Below are 18,261 nucleotides of genomic sequence, written 5' to 3'. Positions count from 1 at the left end.
GGTCACGCACAGCTTACTAATTATGCATAACTCTGTATAACTCTTAATATATAACCCAAACAAATGAGTTATAGTAGTATTCATCACACATATAGTTTTTATAAACAAAGATGAACACTGCTTTAGTATCAGGCTGTAGTCATGTTTAATCTGCTGTAAAAATGAACACTTCATACAGACCTTTACACAGACAAGTGGACACTTGAGGAACTGCAGTGTTTTGCACTCATGCACTGCCTTCAGCTGTTAATACTAGAGGGTGCTGTTTGGGATTATCATGCTGAAACAATAATCCCAAACAAAGTCAGTATTTCCTCATGTTTCTGTTTCATACAGGAAATCAATGAGTCTGATGATCTCCTGACATGCTGGCAGAGATTTTCTAATGAGCTTCTTCACCCTCAGATAACAGAACGTTGTCTGTTTACGAGAGGATCCTGTTTGCTTTAGTCTGTTTGTGGATACATTCAAAATGAGAGCAGCTCAATATGAACGACAAACCAGGCTAGCTTTCATCATGAACCGTCTGAATCACGTCAGACTATAAACGATGATGAACACGGTATTTCACTGAGAGAGGTAGAAACATCTAATTAAGATGAACTCTTAAACTCCGTCACACCTCAGGTTGTTCATCTGTGTGTGGAATATTCTAGGAACCGGTTCTGTCTGCATGTGTTTGAGGACAGCTGATGAATGCTAATGTTAGGACTATAGTGTGAGGAATGTCTCATACCAGACGCCCCCGCCCCTCTGCTACCTCTTTTCAGGAACCCCCGAATAGAAACCAAAAACCTTCTCTGTGACAGGGCGCAGACAGCCTGAGAGCAGCCTTTGTTTTGGTAAGGATCTCAACTGAGGACGGTCTTACCCAAACTAAATAATCGGGGGATCTAGAGCTGTTTTCACTGCAAATCTAGTAATGAGTAGAGACTATCTGATTCAACCTTATCTCATGTTAGCTAATGATCCGTGTCAGGGGAGCAGTTCTGAGGAAAGTCCAGAGGCCTGTGTCAGATATTTGTCTCTCTAAAAGGAGGATGTAAGTTTTGTATTTTAAGACTTTGAGACACTGACTCAGTCTGAATGTGGACAAGAAGAGAAAAAAGACAGCGTGTGTCTGGAGATGACAGAGGGTCTCACTTTGCTGTAACTTGTGTATTTTATATATCTCATGCTTTATTTCTTCTGGTGTTTCATGTCTCAGAAACACGTATAGTAGGCGTCTTTGGAAGGTTCTTTGTAGGCTAACTTTGCCCACTTCTTTGATACTTTTAACCATTAAGTTGCAAGATTTTATCTGCACCTCTGATGAGTACAAACATATTTCCCTGAAGCCAGAGCGTGTAGACAGATGCAGACAGACACATCAGGACTGAAATAAAGACTTGTCAACGCTGCTAAGGGGAAAGCCCACTTTGAAGATCTCACGGCCAATATCCATCAGATCTGTGTCCGGTTCGTCTCTGATCTGTCACAGCTCTGGATCTGATAGGTTTCTATTCTAGTCAATGTGTTAACTTCCACTGGATCCACTTTGTTGCTTTCCCGCTTCGTCTCTGATCCGGCAGGTCAGAGTCCTCCAGATCAGATACACAAGACTTGTATTTTTGCCGGATGCCGGAGCACGACGCATCAATCTCAACAGAGCAGATGGAGCGGGACAGGAAGTCAGGTTTCACCAAAACAAAATGAAAACATCCGGTTAATTTTCAGAATAAAACACTCTGTGTTATCACCAGATCGTATTTCACTTAAAGCTGGGGTTGGTAATCAGATTTAGATACACTTTTTGTTATACTGGTTAAAATGATCTTTATGTCCTGATGGTAATCTCTTGTCTCTCCTCTCTCCCGCTCACACACTCTACACCTCTCCTGATGCCTTCACTGACTGTCAACACTGTAGGAATTAAGAACGTCTACACTGAACACGTCTAACAAACAGTAGAGCTGTCACAGTATTATATATGTGTTATAACTTTTCTCCTGATATCGTGTCACCAGTACAACTGGATAATGCTAGCATGACAGTTGTGAGTGCTAACAGCAGCCATGTTTGTTTGTGTTTTTAACTTTCACTATGAGAATGTTTTGGTGAGGACCGGTTTTGAATCAGTCACCATCATATGGTCGCAAGTCAGCGGCGCTCGTGCATGTGAGCGGGGGGGGGGGGCGTCGTTTTGGAGGAGCTCCGAGGGAGGAGGGGAGGGGTTAGACGGAGTCATTCAAATTCATGCTAGTTTTCCGAGACTACCAACCCTAGCTTTAACTACAACAAAGTCATGATGAGTGGAGCCAGGCCTGGAGTCAACAGGTCAGAGGTTTTCAGAGGACCAGAAAGGCAACATGGATGAGGAGAGGAGGAGGAGAATCCTTAAATCAGTGATTACTGCAGGAAAACCTCGGTCACATGACTCCAGCTGTCCGGCGGTCCTGCTCCGTGCTGCGTTCTGAAAATGCAACCGGTGGGTGTTGACTGACGAGAGAGCATGGAGCAGGACCACAACGGATTGGAGACGGACCGGACACAGATCTTGTGGAAGTTCTGTGTCAGATTTCATTCAGACTTTCAGTCAGAGAGGGAAGTGTCCTCACTAAACAAATCATAAACACACATTTGAATGTGTTTGAACTTCTTCCAGGTAGGAGTGGTGCTCTAACTTTGAAAGACACAACGAGTGAATATTAGATTTGCTGACACAGATTCACAGGTAGAAAACATTATACATTATATTTTATGGGCTTTCACACCTTTATTTATAGAGGAGAGGCCAGTGGATAGTGTAGGAAACTGGGAGAGAGTGGAGGAACAACATGCGGGAAGGAGGCCGCAGGCTGGATCCGAACCCAGGCCACCCACTACATGGGCGCACAACTTAACCATTAGGCTAAGTCTGCGCCCTTCTTAACTTTTTAAATCATAAGTGATGCTAAAGAAGCAGTTTATCTATCAGCTTGGTCGTTGTTTACTTCCGCTTTCTGAAACCAGAAATCCAGCAACACCTGACCCAGCATCCTGCAGACCAGATCCAGCAGAACAGTCATACTACATCGTACCTTCAGACACAGTCTGTAGTATGAAGTATGCACTACACACTGCATTGGTAGATAGTATGTAGCAGCCGGTTTAGAAAACAGCCTCAGACCCTGATGAAGACCTGAGGAGGTTGCAATGTGTCAGCTACTTTGTATTTTCATTCTGCAGCAGGACTACAGCGGCCTCGTAGAGATTTAGAAGGACAATTGAAGCTTTCATGTTTTCACTAAGATCAATTTTTCACCCCTTCAGAAGAAGAAAGAAGCACAGTGAGGCTGCAGAGCACCTGATCAATATAAAGAGCCAGCAGCACTTCTCCTCTCTCGTCTTCTCTTTCTTTCACTGTGAGTGAAACCATGAGGGCGTAGATTACATAAACTCAGATTTATCTGGATTACGTTCACACTTTCAAGCCCTTCATCACTTACTTTAACTCTCCCTGTCCCATTAAACTTACTAACCATAGACCTTTCTGGAGTCCCTGAGCTCCCTTGTCTCGTAGGTTCCTCTGAGCTGCCGTAGACGTCCTCCTGCTGTGGACGTTCCAGACTCCAGCTGATACGGACGTGCTGGACTCCAGCGGCAACAGCTACTACTACTCCTTTAATCACTATCACCGCTCCCTCTCTCTCTTATTTTCCTCTATTCCTCTTTCCAGACCCAACTCGGTCGAGGCAGATGGCTGTCTAACATTAGTCTGGTCCTGCTCGAGGTTTCTGCCTGTTAAAGGAAGTCTGTCCTCTCTGCTGTAACTAGCTAAATACTGTGAGGTGCAATGCTCATGGTGGATTAAGGTGGGGTCAGACTGAGTCTTATCCTGTCTTGGTGTTGGGTCTCTGTTCATAATTTGACATATAGTGGTCTAGACCTGCTCTGTTTGTAAAAGAGTCTTGAGATAACTTTTGTTGTGAATGGTGCTATACAAATAAAGATTGATTGATTGATTGATCTTCAGTATCAGCTGAGCCTGGTTACTCTACACAGCCGGGTCAGCAGCATTTAAAGATTCACATGGACTGGAGCTACATAAGACAAGCTCCACAGAGCAATGCAGAGAATGTGAGGAGTCACACATGAACCAGTCAACTAAACACCTGTCAGCCTGCGGCGCGATGGAAGCTGTTAACCCCTGTGGTGCCAGGCACAGAGGGGGGAGGGGCTGACCTCAGGGGTCACGAGACCTAACTTTGTCTCTGCACAGAGAAATCATAGGTCTTGCTAGTTCAATATACGTTCACAGTTTACATGTTATAAATCCATGACTAAAACTGTATCATGTAATGACCCTCACATTTACCACAGGAGGCACACCGTATTCACTTCTTCCATTAATGATCACACTTAAAAGATAAACAAAGCAGAGGTTGTAAAAGTCAAATGAAGGGATGTAAATGAGTGCTGACTGATTAACTTAACTAAAAACAGATTCAGAAACAGATGGCTGACGTCACGGATACTACGTCCATTAATTATACAGTCTATGATTTTTAACCAGACAGCCATGTGGAAATAAACCCTGATGTATGTGCTCTTTTAACAGAACCTACACATCATGTCAGCAAAAAATCATGCCAAGCATTGTTGTCTGAACTTGCAAAGCGAAGAGGCTGAGAGGTGTGAAAACTGAAGATACCTCTGAAGTGAAGGAAACAAAGCTGGCCAACACTGGTGGAAAATAATCTGTGTTTGTGAGACTTAATCCCTCAGTAAGAAGCTGGTGGATTGAAGAGGCTTTCAGGAGCTCAGAAATAAATATGCTTCTTTGGATCAGTCTGATTCAGTAGTTCACAAAGTGTGTGGAGGAATATCAGAGGGGACATGGAGCACTGAACTTAAAGGTGACATTTCATGCAAAATGGACTTTTTAATGGTTCTCTACCTGAAATATGTGTCCCTGTCTACAAACCCCCCAAAAATGAAAAAAATCCATTCTGCCCCTGTTTTGATTTCTCCACCTTTCTGTAAATGTGTGTGAAACGAGCCGTTTCAGTTTTCAGTGTTTTTGTTACGTCACAACAATATCCGGTCAGTCACGGAGTCAGAGCTCGGAGCTTGTTCAGCCCATAGACTGTATAAAATACAACTCAACCCCTCCTCTGTTTTTCATTACCTGCACACGTGTGTGCTAACAAGGAGCTTAGGAGGGAGGCATGCTAGTTGTAGGCTGTCTTAATAAACACAAAGGTCGGTTTTACTCCCAACGTCTGCAGATTTGAAGATCTAGTGGATGATTTTTATTTATCATGGATAAGTGCTAGCACTAGTTAGCATAGCCACATAGCTACATGTTCGTAGCTGTGTACCAAGACACACGTCTACATACTGACAAATAAAATAACAAGAAACACTAAATCTGTGACCAATCCTTCAGAAAGGTCCTGCTGCAGGGGCCTCTCCATCAGGATCAGATTCTGGATCAGATTCAGAGGGTTGAAGTAACGTGATCTCTGAGCAGCCGTGTATATTCAGCCAACATGTAAACATTAGATCAACGTGCTGGAGAGCCGAGGCACATCCACTTCCTGAGGGGGCGTGGTCAGAGAGAAAACCGACCGTTCTGAGCAGGACTGAAGAAGAGGGTTTTTCAGGCAGACCAAAATCTGATTTCAAAGTGTTTTTTTGAGCATAAACTTTAAAGACATGTTTTGGGGACCTCTTAAACCAATATATATTGATGAAAAAAAGCGTGATATGTCACCTTTAAGTCTTGATGTCTGAATGTTTTTAACATGGAACGATGAACAAACCAGGCTTGCACACTAGCATTCAAACACAGAACGTACAAATCTCTGACAGAGTCAAGAAGAAAAAACGCTGAATGAGGAGATGAGGAGAGACCCGGTGTTTAGGTTCTAGAGGTGACCCTGTTAACTGGCGATTGAGGAATCAGTGGTTGTTACAGTTATGGTGTGTTCACACCAAACGTGGATAAAATCATTTGCGTGAATGAATTACATGTAAAGTCAATGAAAAGACACGAGTAGTGGTCTGGCGGCACAAATGACGCAAATTCATTCGCGCGAATGATTCGCGAGAGTTGAAATATCTGAACTCCAGTGAATCTATCACGCTGCGATAGCCAATCAGCGTGCAGATCACCCGGTGACGTGTGGTGTGAGGTATGGACCAGTGGAGATTTATTCATCTGGAATATATGGGACACTTTGATTCTATCTCTGTACAGCTTCCATGAACTCTGTGACTCTACCTGTTTTTATGGGATCAGGAATAAACAGGAGCTCACTGTGAGGACAGAGAGGGAGGAGGATTATCTGCTGAGTTGTGAAACACTTTGTCAACGACTAATTTTTTCATGATGAAGACAAGACTATGATGAGCTAAAGTGCATCACTGATAATAAAAACTAAGACGAACTTATGTTTTGATTTTGTTGACGAGACAATGACAAGATGAAAACTTTAGTGGTGGACCGTCTGACATTAAGAATCCATGTTTCCCCCTGTGCTGTGCGTCTTTAAAGATGGCGTGATGACTTCCTGTGACAGGCTGAGTTATTATCTGAGGGGCTCAGTGTTAGCTTGGTCTCTACCTGCAGCAGGTGTGCTTTATGAACCAGCTCTCCTCACCTCCATGTATCTGTCTCATCTTCATTGAGGATTTTTACCCCCGGTGTGTGTTAGTGCACCATGAGGAGCAGAGCTTTCAGTTGCTCTGCTGCCCAACTCTGGAACTCACTCCCACCAGACATCCGTAACTCCAACTCACTACCCCGGTTCAAATCCAAACTTAAAACTCATCTGTTTAAAATTGCATTCCCTGGCTAATTGCACTGTCTCATTTTAACCTGCTTATTTTATCACGTTGTTTTTATTTATTGTGTTTTAATCTGTCTGTAAAGTGACCTTGAGTGCTTTGAAAGGCGCTTCTAAATAAAATGTATTATTATTATTATTATTATTATTATAGTGACAAAGACACAACCGGGGGTCGTCTGTTTAATATTTGATGTTGTTGCCACGATCACCGTGAAAAGCTCTGTCTACAGCCTGGTTCAGTTTGGTGAAACATCAGACACATTTAGTAAGTTTGGATAAACTCCTTGTCATCAAAGATGCAGATTCATTTCAGAGCACCGTGAACTGACCGTCTGTCCACTGCCTCTGTCGCTGCGAGGTGCATTCAGGGACCGTTGTAAATGTGCAATACAGCCCTTTAATTACATTTTTCTGTGAATCTATAGAATCAAGATACATTCACAGAGGTCACATCAAGAATGTTTTCTTTTGACATTTTAGCAAGGACGGGCTTAAAGCTGGGGTTGGTAGTCAGATTTAGATAAATTTTTTGTTATACTGGTTAAAATGATCTTTATGTCCTGACAGCAATCAATACATAATGTGTTCTTAAAAAAGAGCAAAGAAAAGCTGCTTTCTACAGCCGGAGTAAACCTGGGAAAACACCAACCAATCACCGCGTTTTGGGTGCCAAAATTTTAAACCATTCAAATCCCGTCCTGTTGTTCTGCCCGCCTCCTGTGCGTACATTTCCCCGGCGTGTACTCCGAGTCCCCGTCTCCTGCCTCTGCTTCCCCTGACTCTATTTACTGCCCCTCTCGCTCAACATCGGCCCTGTCCCCTCTGACCCGATGAGGTGCTTTGCTCAGGACTGTAGTCTGGATCAGAGTCTGAAAAGCTCTCACCACGGGGGCTCTGACAAGCAGAAGAATGAATGACATTTAGTAAGTCCTACAGAAATGTAGATGTACTGTAGCGTCCGTCCGTACACTGTAGTGATGACGAGCCGATTCGTGAACACGTTGAGTTTTAATAACCGGTCACTGTCGGCTGTGATCACGCCAACCAACAAAACAACAATCAATGTTTGAATGAATGAAGAACTTCTCCTCTTGTCTCTCCTCTCTCCCGCTCACACACTCTACACCTCTCCTGATGCCTTCACTGACTGTCAACACTGTAGGAATTAAGAACATCTACACTGAACACGTTTAACAAACAGTAGAGCTGTTACAGTATTATATATGTGTTATAACTTTTCTCCTGATATCATGTCACCAGTACAACTGGATAATGATAGAATGACAGTTGTGAGTACTAACAGCAGCCATGTTTGTTTGTGTTTTTAACTTTCACTATGAGAATGTTTTCGTGAGGACCGGTTTTGAATCAGTCACCATCATATGGTCGCAAGTCAGCGGCGCTCGTGAATGTGAGCTGGGGGGCGTCTGAGGGAGGAGGGGAGGGGTTAGACGGAGTCCTGAGGAAATGCTACATTCAAATTCATGCTAGTTTTCCGAGACTGCCAACCCCAGCTTTAAGTATTTAACTTAAAATGTTTTGAGTTTCCGCCGACTAAAACTAGACTAAAACTATCAAGGGCTGAAAAGACATTACAGCACTGGTTGACACCAACAAGGCTTTAGAGATGTATCTTATAAACATGTTTCACATGATAATAAAACAATGAACAAAGAGACATTCACATGGACAACTACTGATCCTCTTTCCTCAAGTAGGTCAACCACAGACGCTGAAGGTTGCCAGTTAATAGGGTCACAAGTTAAACCGCAACCCCGGTAAGCACAGTATTTATTACCTCTTTAACCCTCACTCTGAATGTTTGTGGAGTAAGGTGTGAATTGTTTATCTCGTCACCAGACGTGGACCTGCTGGCTGCAGTTACAGGCATTAAAATAACAAGAGTAATATCTGATGGTCTCCTCTGCTTGTGTACGTGTTTCAGAGACATCAGTAATGTTTCAAACATTCACTCAGAATCACATGATGATTTCTTCTTTGTTTGTTGTTTTTAAAGGGTTTGAGTCTGGTATTGTTTCACTTTATTCTAAGCAGGTTGATGTGCAAATCTGCAGACTCCCCTCCCTCCATTCCACGTCCCCGGTGTGTGTCTGCATTGCAGTGCTGGCCTACCTCATGGTGTGAATGCACTCAGGCTCCTTCGTGAAGGCGTAAGCATAACCGCTGGACGTGGTGCCAAAGTCGATGGCCACCACCACCACGAAGGCCGGCCCCGACGGGACCTGGTCTGTGTCATTCTGAAGGACAGAGAGGACAGGGTTAGGACACGTGATGACACACTGCATGCTCATGATGCTGCTCTCTGACTGCATTAAACTAGAGTTTGCGTCTGAAAACAGGCTGCAGCAGCAACAATTTAAAAGCATTCACAAGAAGAAGAATCAGAGCTCCAGATCAATAACATCAACAATATGAAAGAAAGCAAACAATCACTTCTGAAAACAGACTCGCACACAAACAGCAGCACAGACAAAAGCTGCAAATCACTCCTGCCTGCCTGCTCCCTGAAAAGACGAGTCATTACCGTCATTGTTCAACGCTACAGTCCGACGTACTAACAGATACCAGCTTTAATCTCCAGAGCAGTGTGAGCGTAAACAAACCCAGAGGATCAGACAGAGCAGCAGCTAATGTCTGATTGTTTTAATGAGGAGACACTTAAATTAGAGAGCTGAAACGAGCGCAATGCTCTTTTAGTTTAGAAAAAAAAAACATGGTTCTGTTTTGTAAAGTCCAGTCCCTCTGGATTTCATGTGTCAGAGGTCTAGATAACAAGCATTGCTTAGAACAGGGGTCAGCAACCTTTAACACTCAAAGAGCCATTAGGACTCGTTTTCCACAAATAAGAAAACACCGGGAGCCGCCAATCCTTTTTGACATCTATAATGAAGATAACACTGCATATATAGTTTTTTAGTTACCTTTCTGCTATGTATAAAAAACTAAAGTGTGTTGCTAATGAAATCAATGAAGTATCCCAAATGATTGCAATGATGCTACATTTCAATGGCCTTTTATTTTGAAATGACACATCAGATCCAGAGTGCTTGACAGGATTAGACCATGACGTTTTCCACTATCGGTCTCAACTGAATTTAGTCAGTGGTAACTGGGATTTTCAAAATATTCTCACTTTGAAAATATCTAAAATCATCATTTAGTCAGAAAATGTAAAGTCTGTGTTTCCACGTTATTACCATAATGCCTGTTCCAAACGCACACAACAGAATACAGCGGCTTGACTATTGTTTCAGAAGTGGAGGCTTGTTTGACCACAGTCTGATTTGGCACTTCTTTTCTGACTGTCCCTCACCACCAGCCTCCTCCTCCTCTCTCTCCTCATTCTGTTTTTTTTAAATAATCAGCGACACACTGCTTCATTTGTGGAAACAGTGAAACGCTTGTTGTGAAGCTCTGTCTGTCTCTGGTGTGTGATGCCCGTATGGGTTGCTCGTGTACGCGATGGCGCTCTCTCTTCAGAACAGGAGAGAGTGCTGGTGGAGGAGACTGACTAAGCCAGTGAAAAAGAGGGAGACTTTCAACCACAATGTCTGATACAGTGCCCGTGTTAGAGGGAGCATTAAAACATATGCACTTGCATGAACGCGACCAGATGAAATTCTTCCTCGCACACGCTGAAAAAAGGTTGCAGTCTCGAGCCCTGGCCTCCCCTATAGATTTGTGTTCAGTGTGTTTAGGTTCGCTGTCATGTCTACCATAAAGTGCAGCTTTTCAAGCCACTCTGGCTTATCCACCTAAAAAAAGATGAGCCCTTCGCTGCTCAGGAAAGTTTGCACCTGTCCCAGACATGCGGCAAAGCGTTTCAGCAGCTCCCCTCTGGACAGCCAGGAGATCAGAGCAGGCCTACTTGCTCTCCACCTCGTACAGTAACGAACGGAACTGACAGTGATTTAAACCATTTGCCATTATTTTATTGACAATCTGAATGACAATATTCAATCCCTCTGTGCATTACAATTAAAAAAGAAAAACCTACTTAAATTGATTACTCATCATTTATTTTCCAAAGTCACAGGGAGCCGCAGAACTTTTTAAAATTAAACGAAATTAAACGAAGACAAAACTGAAATTCTTTTAATAGGACCCAAAGCAGCCCGAGAACAGCTCCAGACTACACTGAGAGATTTTAACAGTCAAATTAAATCAAAGGTCACAAACCTGGGAGTGGTTTTAGATCCAGATTTTAATTTTAATGCTCATTTTAACAAGGTCCTAAGTACTTCATTTTATCATCTTAGAAATATTGCAAAAGTCAGACCTTTTTTAACGCAGAAAGATGCCGAAATTTTAATTCATGCTTTTATTACAAGCCGCATTGATTACTGCAACTCCCTTTTTACGGGCCTGCCCAAAACATCTCTCAGAAAGCTGCAGCTTGTTCAGAACGCTGCAGCTAGAGTTTTAACGAGGAGAAAGAAAACTGACCACATAACTCCTCTTTTAAAAACTCTGCACTGGCTCCCTGTTTCTTTTAGAATTGATTTTAAAGTCCTTTTACTTGTTTTTAAAGCTCTTAACAGCCTTGCTCCTCCATACATCACTGATCTCCTGTCATTTTATGTTCCAGCCCGATCACTGAGGTCCTCGAATGCTTCCCTTTTAAATGTTCCTCGTGTGTCCCACACAGGTACCGGCCGGAGAGCTTTCTGTTTTTATGCCCCTAGGCTGTGGAACTCTCTGCCTCTGGACATCAGAACAGCGAGCTCTCTGAGTGTTTTTAAAAGTAAACTTAAGACTTACCTTTTTAATCTAGCTTTTAATGTGGAGTAATTTATTTTAGCCCTGGACTGCATTATCAGTATCATTATTATTATTATTTTTATTATTATTTTATTATTTTATTATCATTTTTATTATTTTTATCATTATTATCTAAACCATTGTTTTAACATGTATTTATTTATCTTATTTATTTATTGTGTTCACCTGATCTCGTTAACTCTACCTTATTTTTAACTTTTATTTCCACTCTTACTTATTTTATTAATGTTACTGTGTTGATTTTATTTTCTTTTTTAAGTATTTCTTCTTTTTTCATGCCTTCTATAATTCTACCATTGCTGTTGTTTTCTTACAGTCTGTTACTCTGTGAAGCACTTTGGGCTACATGTTTCTATGTATGAAAGGTGCTATATAAATAAAGTTGAGTTGAGTTGAGTTGAGTTAAAAGAGTGGCATGTGGAGCCGCGGGTTGCCGACCCCTGGCTTAGAAGAACATCCTCCTCCTCTTGTGGAGCTGTGGCATTGCTCCTAATTTATCCCCCGCCTCTAGTTCCCCTTCTTTCTGCATCCAGAGACCCAGAGAGCACTAAGGGGAAGTTAGACGTTTCAAAACAGGTTCAGCGCTGGGTTACACCAGCTCTGTGTAAGTTCAAACGCAGCCTTGAATGTGATTTCTAATTTAGGATGCGGTTTACTCGGGCACCTCTCCTTTGGAATCATCTAACAGTCAGGGTCCAGGAGGCAGACACCCTCTCTACTTTTAAGAGCTTCAAACTTTCCTTTTTGATAAAGCTTATAGTTAGAGCTGGATCAGGCTTGGACCAGCTCTTAGTTATGCTGTCATAGGCTAAGACTGCTGGGGGAACTTGCACACTGACACACTGGGATCCTATCTCAGCCCCTTCCTCAACCCCCCCTCTTCATCAGTAAGAATCTACTTCCTCACACTGTCGTCATCTTGTTTTAGTTCATTCTGCTACACACAGGGCTGCAGGGTGGATACCTCCCTGTTTGTTGCTACATTGATCATATCTGCTCCTCTAACATCGTTATGTGTGAAGACTCATGAGTGAGGAAGAGCAGACTGTTTGTTTGCACCAGAAGGACAGAGCAGAGAGAGCTGCTGCTGTGTGGATCAAATATAACTGGACTACAAGACACAGATGTTACTGACGTCTGAGAGGAGAGGAGAGGAGAGGAGAGGAGAGGAGAGGAGAGGAGAGGAGAGTTACCTGGATGTGTGAGGGAGACAGCGGGGTGATTCCAGGGTCGCCCATACTCTTGGCTGGGGATGGGTTGGCCATCGCATCTGTGGAGCAAGAGAAAGAGGACTACGTCAGGATCACAGGAGAGCTTTAGCTGTACTACCAGCTGTACTGGTCTGAAGAAAGACTATAAACACGCAGTAAAGCCTGAATCATCTGTCAAAAAGCAAAAACACCAAATTGACCCACACCGCCACGATGAGGAGCTCCAAGGAGTCTGCAGAGCGCTGACAGCCCGGGGGATTGTTGCAGGGCGCAGTGTGAGTTTTAAAAAGCAGATTTTAAGCCGGCAATTAGGGATCCACTTTGTTTAAAGGAAGCATGTGTCTTTGTGAGTGGTTAAGAAGACACTGAGCAGTTACAAATCTGTATTTACCAGCTGGTGTCCCATGCTTTAGATCCTGTTTTTAAATTTTAAATCCTTTAAGCAGACTCTCATTTATAATTCACAAAAACATCATGCAACATTCAACACAGCACAAGTGAAGCTGAGCACCAGACCTAACAGATCTATGTCCAGTCCATCTCTGATCTGCTGCGGTCCGGCTCCGTGCTCTCTCGCATTTTCAGAACACAGCACGGAGCAGGACCTCCGGACAGCTGGAGTCATGTGACCGAGGTTTTCCCGTGGTAATCACTGAATCAAGGATTCTCCTCCTCCTCTCCTCATCCATGTTGTCTTTCTGGTCCTCTGAAAAACCTCTGACCTGTTGACTCCAGGCCTGGCTCCGCTCATCATGACTTTGGTTTGTTGTTGTAGTTAAGTGAAATACGATCTGGTGATAACACAGAGTGTTTTATTCTGAAAATTAACCGGATGTTTTCATTTTGTTTTGGTGAAACCTGACTTCCTGTCCCGCTCCATCTGCTCTGTTGAGATTGATGCGTTGTGCTCCGACATCTGGAAAAAATAGAAGTCTTGTGTGTCTGATCCGGAGGACTCCAACCTGCCGGATCAAAGACGCAACTGGAATGCAACGGAGTGGATCCAGTGGAAGTTAACACATTGACCAGAATAGAAACCTATCAGATCTGGAGCTGTGATGGATCAGAGACGGACCGGACAAGCATCTGGCGGATTTTGGCTGTAAGCCTCTCACTGCCTCCACTGGCAGGGGTCAGAGGTCATTGACCTGGAGTCAGTGGACGGCCAATGAAAGTTCAGAGGAAGAGATTCCCCTCATATCTGAACACAGACTCACCATGTACAACCTGAGATCAAATGACTTAAGTCTGAGTAACTTTCAAGCGCAACATCCAGCCTAAAAATATGAAGCCAATGCAGAAGTGTTACAAACAGCATTTCTTCGAGTGTCCACTTGAGGCTGGCTCCGAATGTACCGGAAAACACGTACACAAATTCTAAGAAGACGATCTTTACAGCAGAAATAAACATGTTTACTGCCTGCTTCAAAAAACGAGTGTAGTCTGGATAGCTCATTTCTCAATCAGCACACATAACGCAGCGGTTTTGAAGACATTAAGTTTACGAGTTTTCCATAATGAGAGGCACAGCTGACTTGATTGACAGGCGGGAACACTGTAGCTGTTGGCTAGGAGGCTCAAAGCCCGCCTCTTTACCTCACATTAGCTCTACAGCAGTTATGTTGAGTTCAACATTTCCAATATGGCTGCCGCCAACGATTGGCCTCAAAACTGAACTTCAGAAACAGATGGGTGATGGCGTGGATACTACGTCCATTTATTATACAGTCTATGGTAACTTCATGTGGTTCTTCTCTGTTTGACTATAAATCCATCATAAAAAGCTGCAGGTCAGGGCGCAGGTGGCCTAGCGGTCTAAGTGAACCACATATACAGAGGCTGTAGTCCTCGTTGCAGAGGTCAGTGGTTCAACTCCAAACCTTAACCATTTGCTGCACGTCTTCCCGTCTCTCTGCTCCACATGTCCTCTCTCCTCAGCTGTCCTATCAAATAAAGACTTTAAAAAAAAGAACATCTGCAGCTCAGCTTTCTGTTTTCTTATCAGTGAGTTGATTTAGTGATTCAGCCCCAGAGTGAGGAGAGAAAGGTGAGCATATAGGTTTTATATCCCTCCCCTCCCTCCCTGTGATCTGGTGTCACCTTAATCCTACAGAACAGGGCGATCACCTGAGCCTCGTGTTGTACGGCGCCTCACAGAGGTTCCCTTCAGGCGTTTTATTCTCAGTAACCTAACACGGAGCTTCACGGCTCGCTCAGGAGGGAAGCTTGAAACAGAGCGCAGAGAAGACATGACTCCTCCATTCAGAAAGCCTCCGAGGCACCTGTCTTTAAAACACAATGACATTTCATTGAATTGGAGATTGTCTCTCCATTTACCACCATCATTTTCATTAGTGTGGCTTAATAGCCTTCACAGAAAGTGTTCTTTGAATGCACACAATAATAATACTCCCTCGATGTATTTTAAGTGTCTGGCAGAATCGTCTCACGGCGGGACATCATGTCATCCATCCTCTTTTTCCGCCTCGCTCACCCTTTTCTCTTGTCCACCCCTACAGAGTGGATGAGTGGTCTGAAGACCCATAATACACTTTGCCAGGCAATTACGGTGCAGAATTACGGACCACCTGTGGCTACACTCCATCTCGCCACCATCCCACCGTCTCTCTGCAGCCCCCCAGCCCACTCCCAAAATCACCTTCACAACCTGGACTTTTTATTTCCAACAAAGGCCAGAAAAATCAAATCACCATTAGAGGAATCAAGAGATCGCTGCAGCAGTAAACAAGTGCAGTATTTCTGCAGTTTGGCAGAGTGTGCTTTGTTATTGTGCTCCGTGTGTTTACCTCCATGTGAGGAGGCATTTCTCTAAAGAGCTTCTTCTTCTGTTCTTCTATTAATGCGGCTGTTTAACAGAAACTTCAACACTTTAATACAACTTTTACTTTACACAACAGGAACCATCGATCACATTATCTCAGTGTGTTGGTCCCACTTTGAGAGAGTCCACCTGGTGAGAGTTCAGTCAGACTAACGTGTGTGTAAGTATTTTTAAATCCAGTTAGTGAATCAGACTAAAGCAGCACATTGATTTCTTTAACATCATGTAAACACACTGACTCAGGAGAACCAGCTGATGGACTTGTTTCAAAGTTGTGTTCTGGTTTGCTGTATTATTTCTGCAAACTGTTCTCAGCTTCTTCTCAGGAAAACGACTGGAGCAGTCATTTACAGACTCGAGAATCAGGTCATGTGGACTTCAAATTAAGTCCGTCCGTACAGTTTGTAGAAGAGAGATCGTGCACAACGACTGCAAGACAAGTTCCACCTGATAACACCCCAAAACTGTGCAACGATGTTAGAATTAGCAAACAGCAGCGTGAGCAACCTCCAGTATTAAAAACACCTTTTCCAGCCAGCCGTAGTGAAGAGACATTGATATACAGTGGGGATGGGCATTTCAAACCACAATACTATTTGATAATCATTGGCATCTATTCCAACGATTATTCGAATAATCACCCCCAACCGACACACACACACACACCTGTCCCATTAATGTCCCGTTTGTGTGGTAGTCTCGTTACCCAGCAGCAGGACGAGGTGCTGCCAGTAGCGGGCACTGTCAGCGTCTGTCTCCATTAGGGATGACCACAAGTAATCGATTATCGATTAATTGATTGTTAAGAAATGACTTGAAACACACATTTTTGTTATCAATTTTCCGTCCCGTGGAACAAACATCATGTGGTCTCATATTACACTCATCTATCATGGAGGTGTTTTAAGTTTAAAGCATGTTTCGTTGTGAATCAGCTGTTAAAGGTGTTGCGCACAGCGGAGTCGCTCAGCTGGCGGCTGCGGCTGTGCGTCAGGTCTCCACGTGCGCTTTTTAAAAGAGGATCAATACAAAACTGCTGCCAACAACACGGACACGAAGGTTCACAACTTTAAACAGGATATTTCCCACCTTTGGATACGAAGGCAACAGACTGGTGGGAAATTCTGGTACGCTACGTTTACAGAGCAGCAACATCAGAGCCGTCTGAGCTTTTCTCCAGCGGGACTGATTATGACCCGGTTGCGCTCCCGGCTGACACCTGACCGAATACACATGATTATTTTTCTCAATAAGAACGAGTAGACAGAAAACTGGACACTGTGAGTCTGAAGTACTGTTCTGTTTGTAGTCTCAGGCTTCACTTTATAAGATTATGTCCGCTGAGAATATTTCTATGAGCCTGATCGTTGATATTCTGCGTGTCAAACATGTACCCGTATTCAATCCCGTCAGTTATTTGCATTTTGTTGATGTAGAAAATACAATTTAGGGGTAAAACAATGTATTTGGCATTGTTTTTGATGTAAGAATAATAATGTTTTTTTTTAAATCAATTAATCACTAATTGATCGTTAACATTTCCAAAAATCGATCACGGAAAATACTTAAAATGTACATCCCTAGTCTCCATCTTTATGTCTGTGTTTCTGTGACGTGACGTGGCGTGTGTGTTTACATGTTACAGTCATGCTCAGTTTCTAGAAATACATGTGTAGTAGTGTGAGATTCAGAAATGGAGAAAATCACAGCGACTGTCCCTAATGTTTTCTTCTTCTTTTGCGATTTAATGTAGTTAGCATTCTTCTTCTTCTGTTACGTAATGGAGCGCTGCCTGCAAGCTAGTTCAGGCAGACAACTCAAGCTGCGCTCAGTCATACTGACACGTCATCATCCTCCCAATCAGCTGATCTCTACATCCTCATTTGGCAGTCTATTTAAGCTGCAAGTCTCCCCGTCTCTGTCTCTGCCTGTGCTTTGCAAGTGCTCCTGCTGTCCTGCTCAGAGCTGTGTGCAAACTTCGTACCCACCTCCTCCCCGGCATCCACCTGCGGGCTCCGAGGGGAGTTAGTCCTATCTCATTGCTCCTAAATGTCTGCATTTAAATAATCTATGAGGAGTAATGAGGTTCAGAGCCCAGACGCCAAACACAATACTGTATGCTGCAATAAACTTTATCATAAGTAAACATGAGTTGTCATGTTGACTGAAATGCGGTTAGCAAACAGTAGTGTGAGTTTCAGAAATGGAGAAAATTCTTCTTCTGTAGCTTGATGCGGTTAGTAGCCACCGTCTGGATGGAATACTGTATTACAACCAGGCACCAGTAAAAATAGTGAAAAACTGTACTCTTTTTTTGGGGGGGGGGGCTTTTGTGCCTTTATGATAGGACAGCTGAAGATAGACAGGAAATGAGGGGAGCTGAGAGAGCAGGGGAACACATGCAGCAAATGGTTGCTGCAACAAGGACTACAGTCTCAGTACATGGGGCGCACACTTAAACCGCTAGTCCAACGGCGCACTGAACAATTGTAAAATGAGAAAATATTCGAAGTAACTCTTCAATTTTTACAAAGTGAAAAAATATTCGAATATTCGAAAATCATACCATCCCGAATGAACAGAAGAGCTG

The 18,261-nt window shown here is 43.3% G+C and overlaps 1 protein-coding gene across 2 annotated transcripts in view; it reads right to left on the bottom strand.

The window, feature by feature from the left end:
• The window catches only part of hspa12a (heat shock protein 12A), a 102,496-nt gene that overhangs the window by 60,443 nt on the left and 23,792 nt on the right, over positions 1 to 18,261 (bottom strand). For both annotated transcript variants that reach the window (XM_034682440.1, XM_034682441.1), the window contains exons 2-3: positions 12,812 to 12,888; positions 8,949 to 9,073 (exon numbers count right to left, since the gene is read on the bottom strand). In XM_034682440.1, coding sequence (XP_034538331.1) covers positions 8,949 to 9,073; positions 12,812 to 12,888 — 202 coding nt within the window. The remainder of the gene's footprint in view (positions 1 to 8,948; positions 9,074 to 12,811; positions 12,889 to 18,261) is intronic.

This window comes from Notolabrus celidotus, chromosome 4 (assembly GCF_009762535.1).
Source record: "Notolabrus celidotus isolate fNotCel1 chromosome 4, fNotCel1.pri, whole genome shotgun sequence".
In the NCBI taxonomy this organism is placed as follows: domain Eukaryota; kingdom Metazoa; phylum Chordata; class Actinopteri; order Labriformes; family Labridae; genus Notolabrus; species Notolabrus celidotus.
This window is presented reverse-complemented; position numbering and strand designations above follow the sequence as displayed.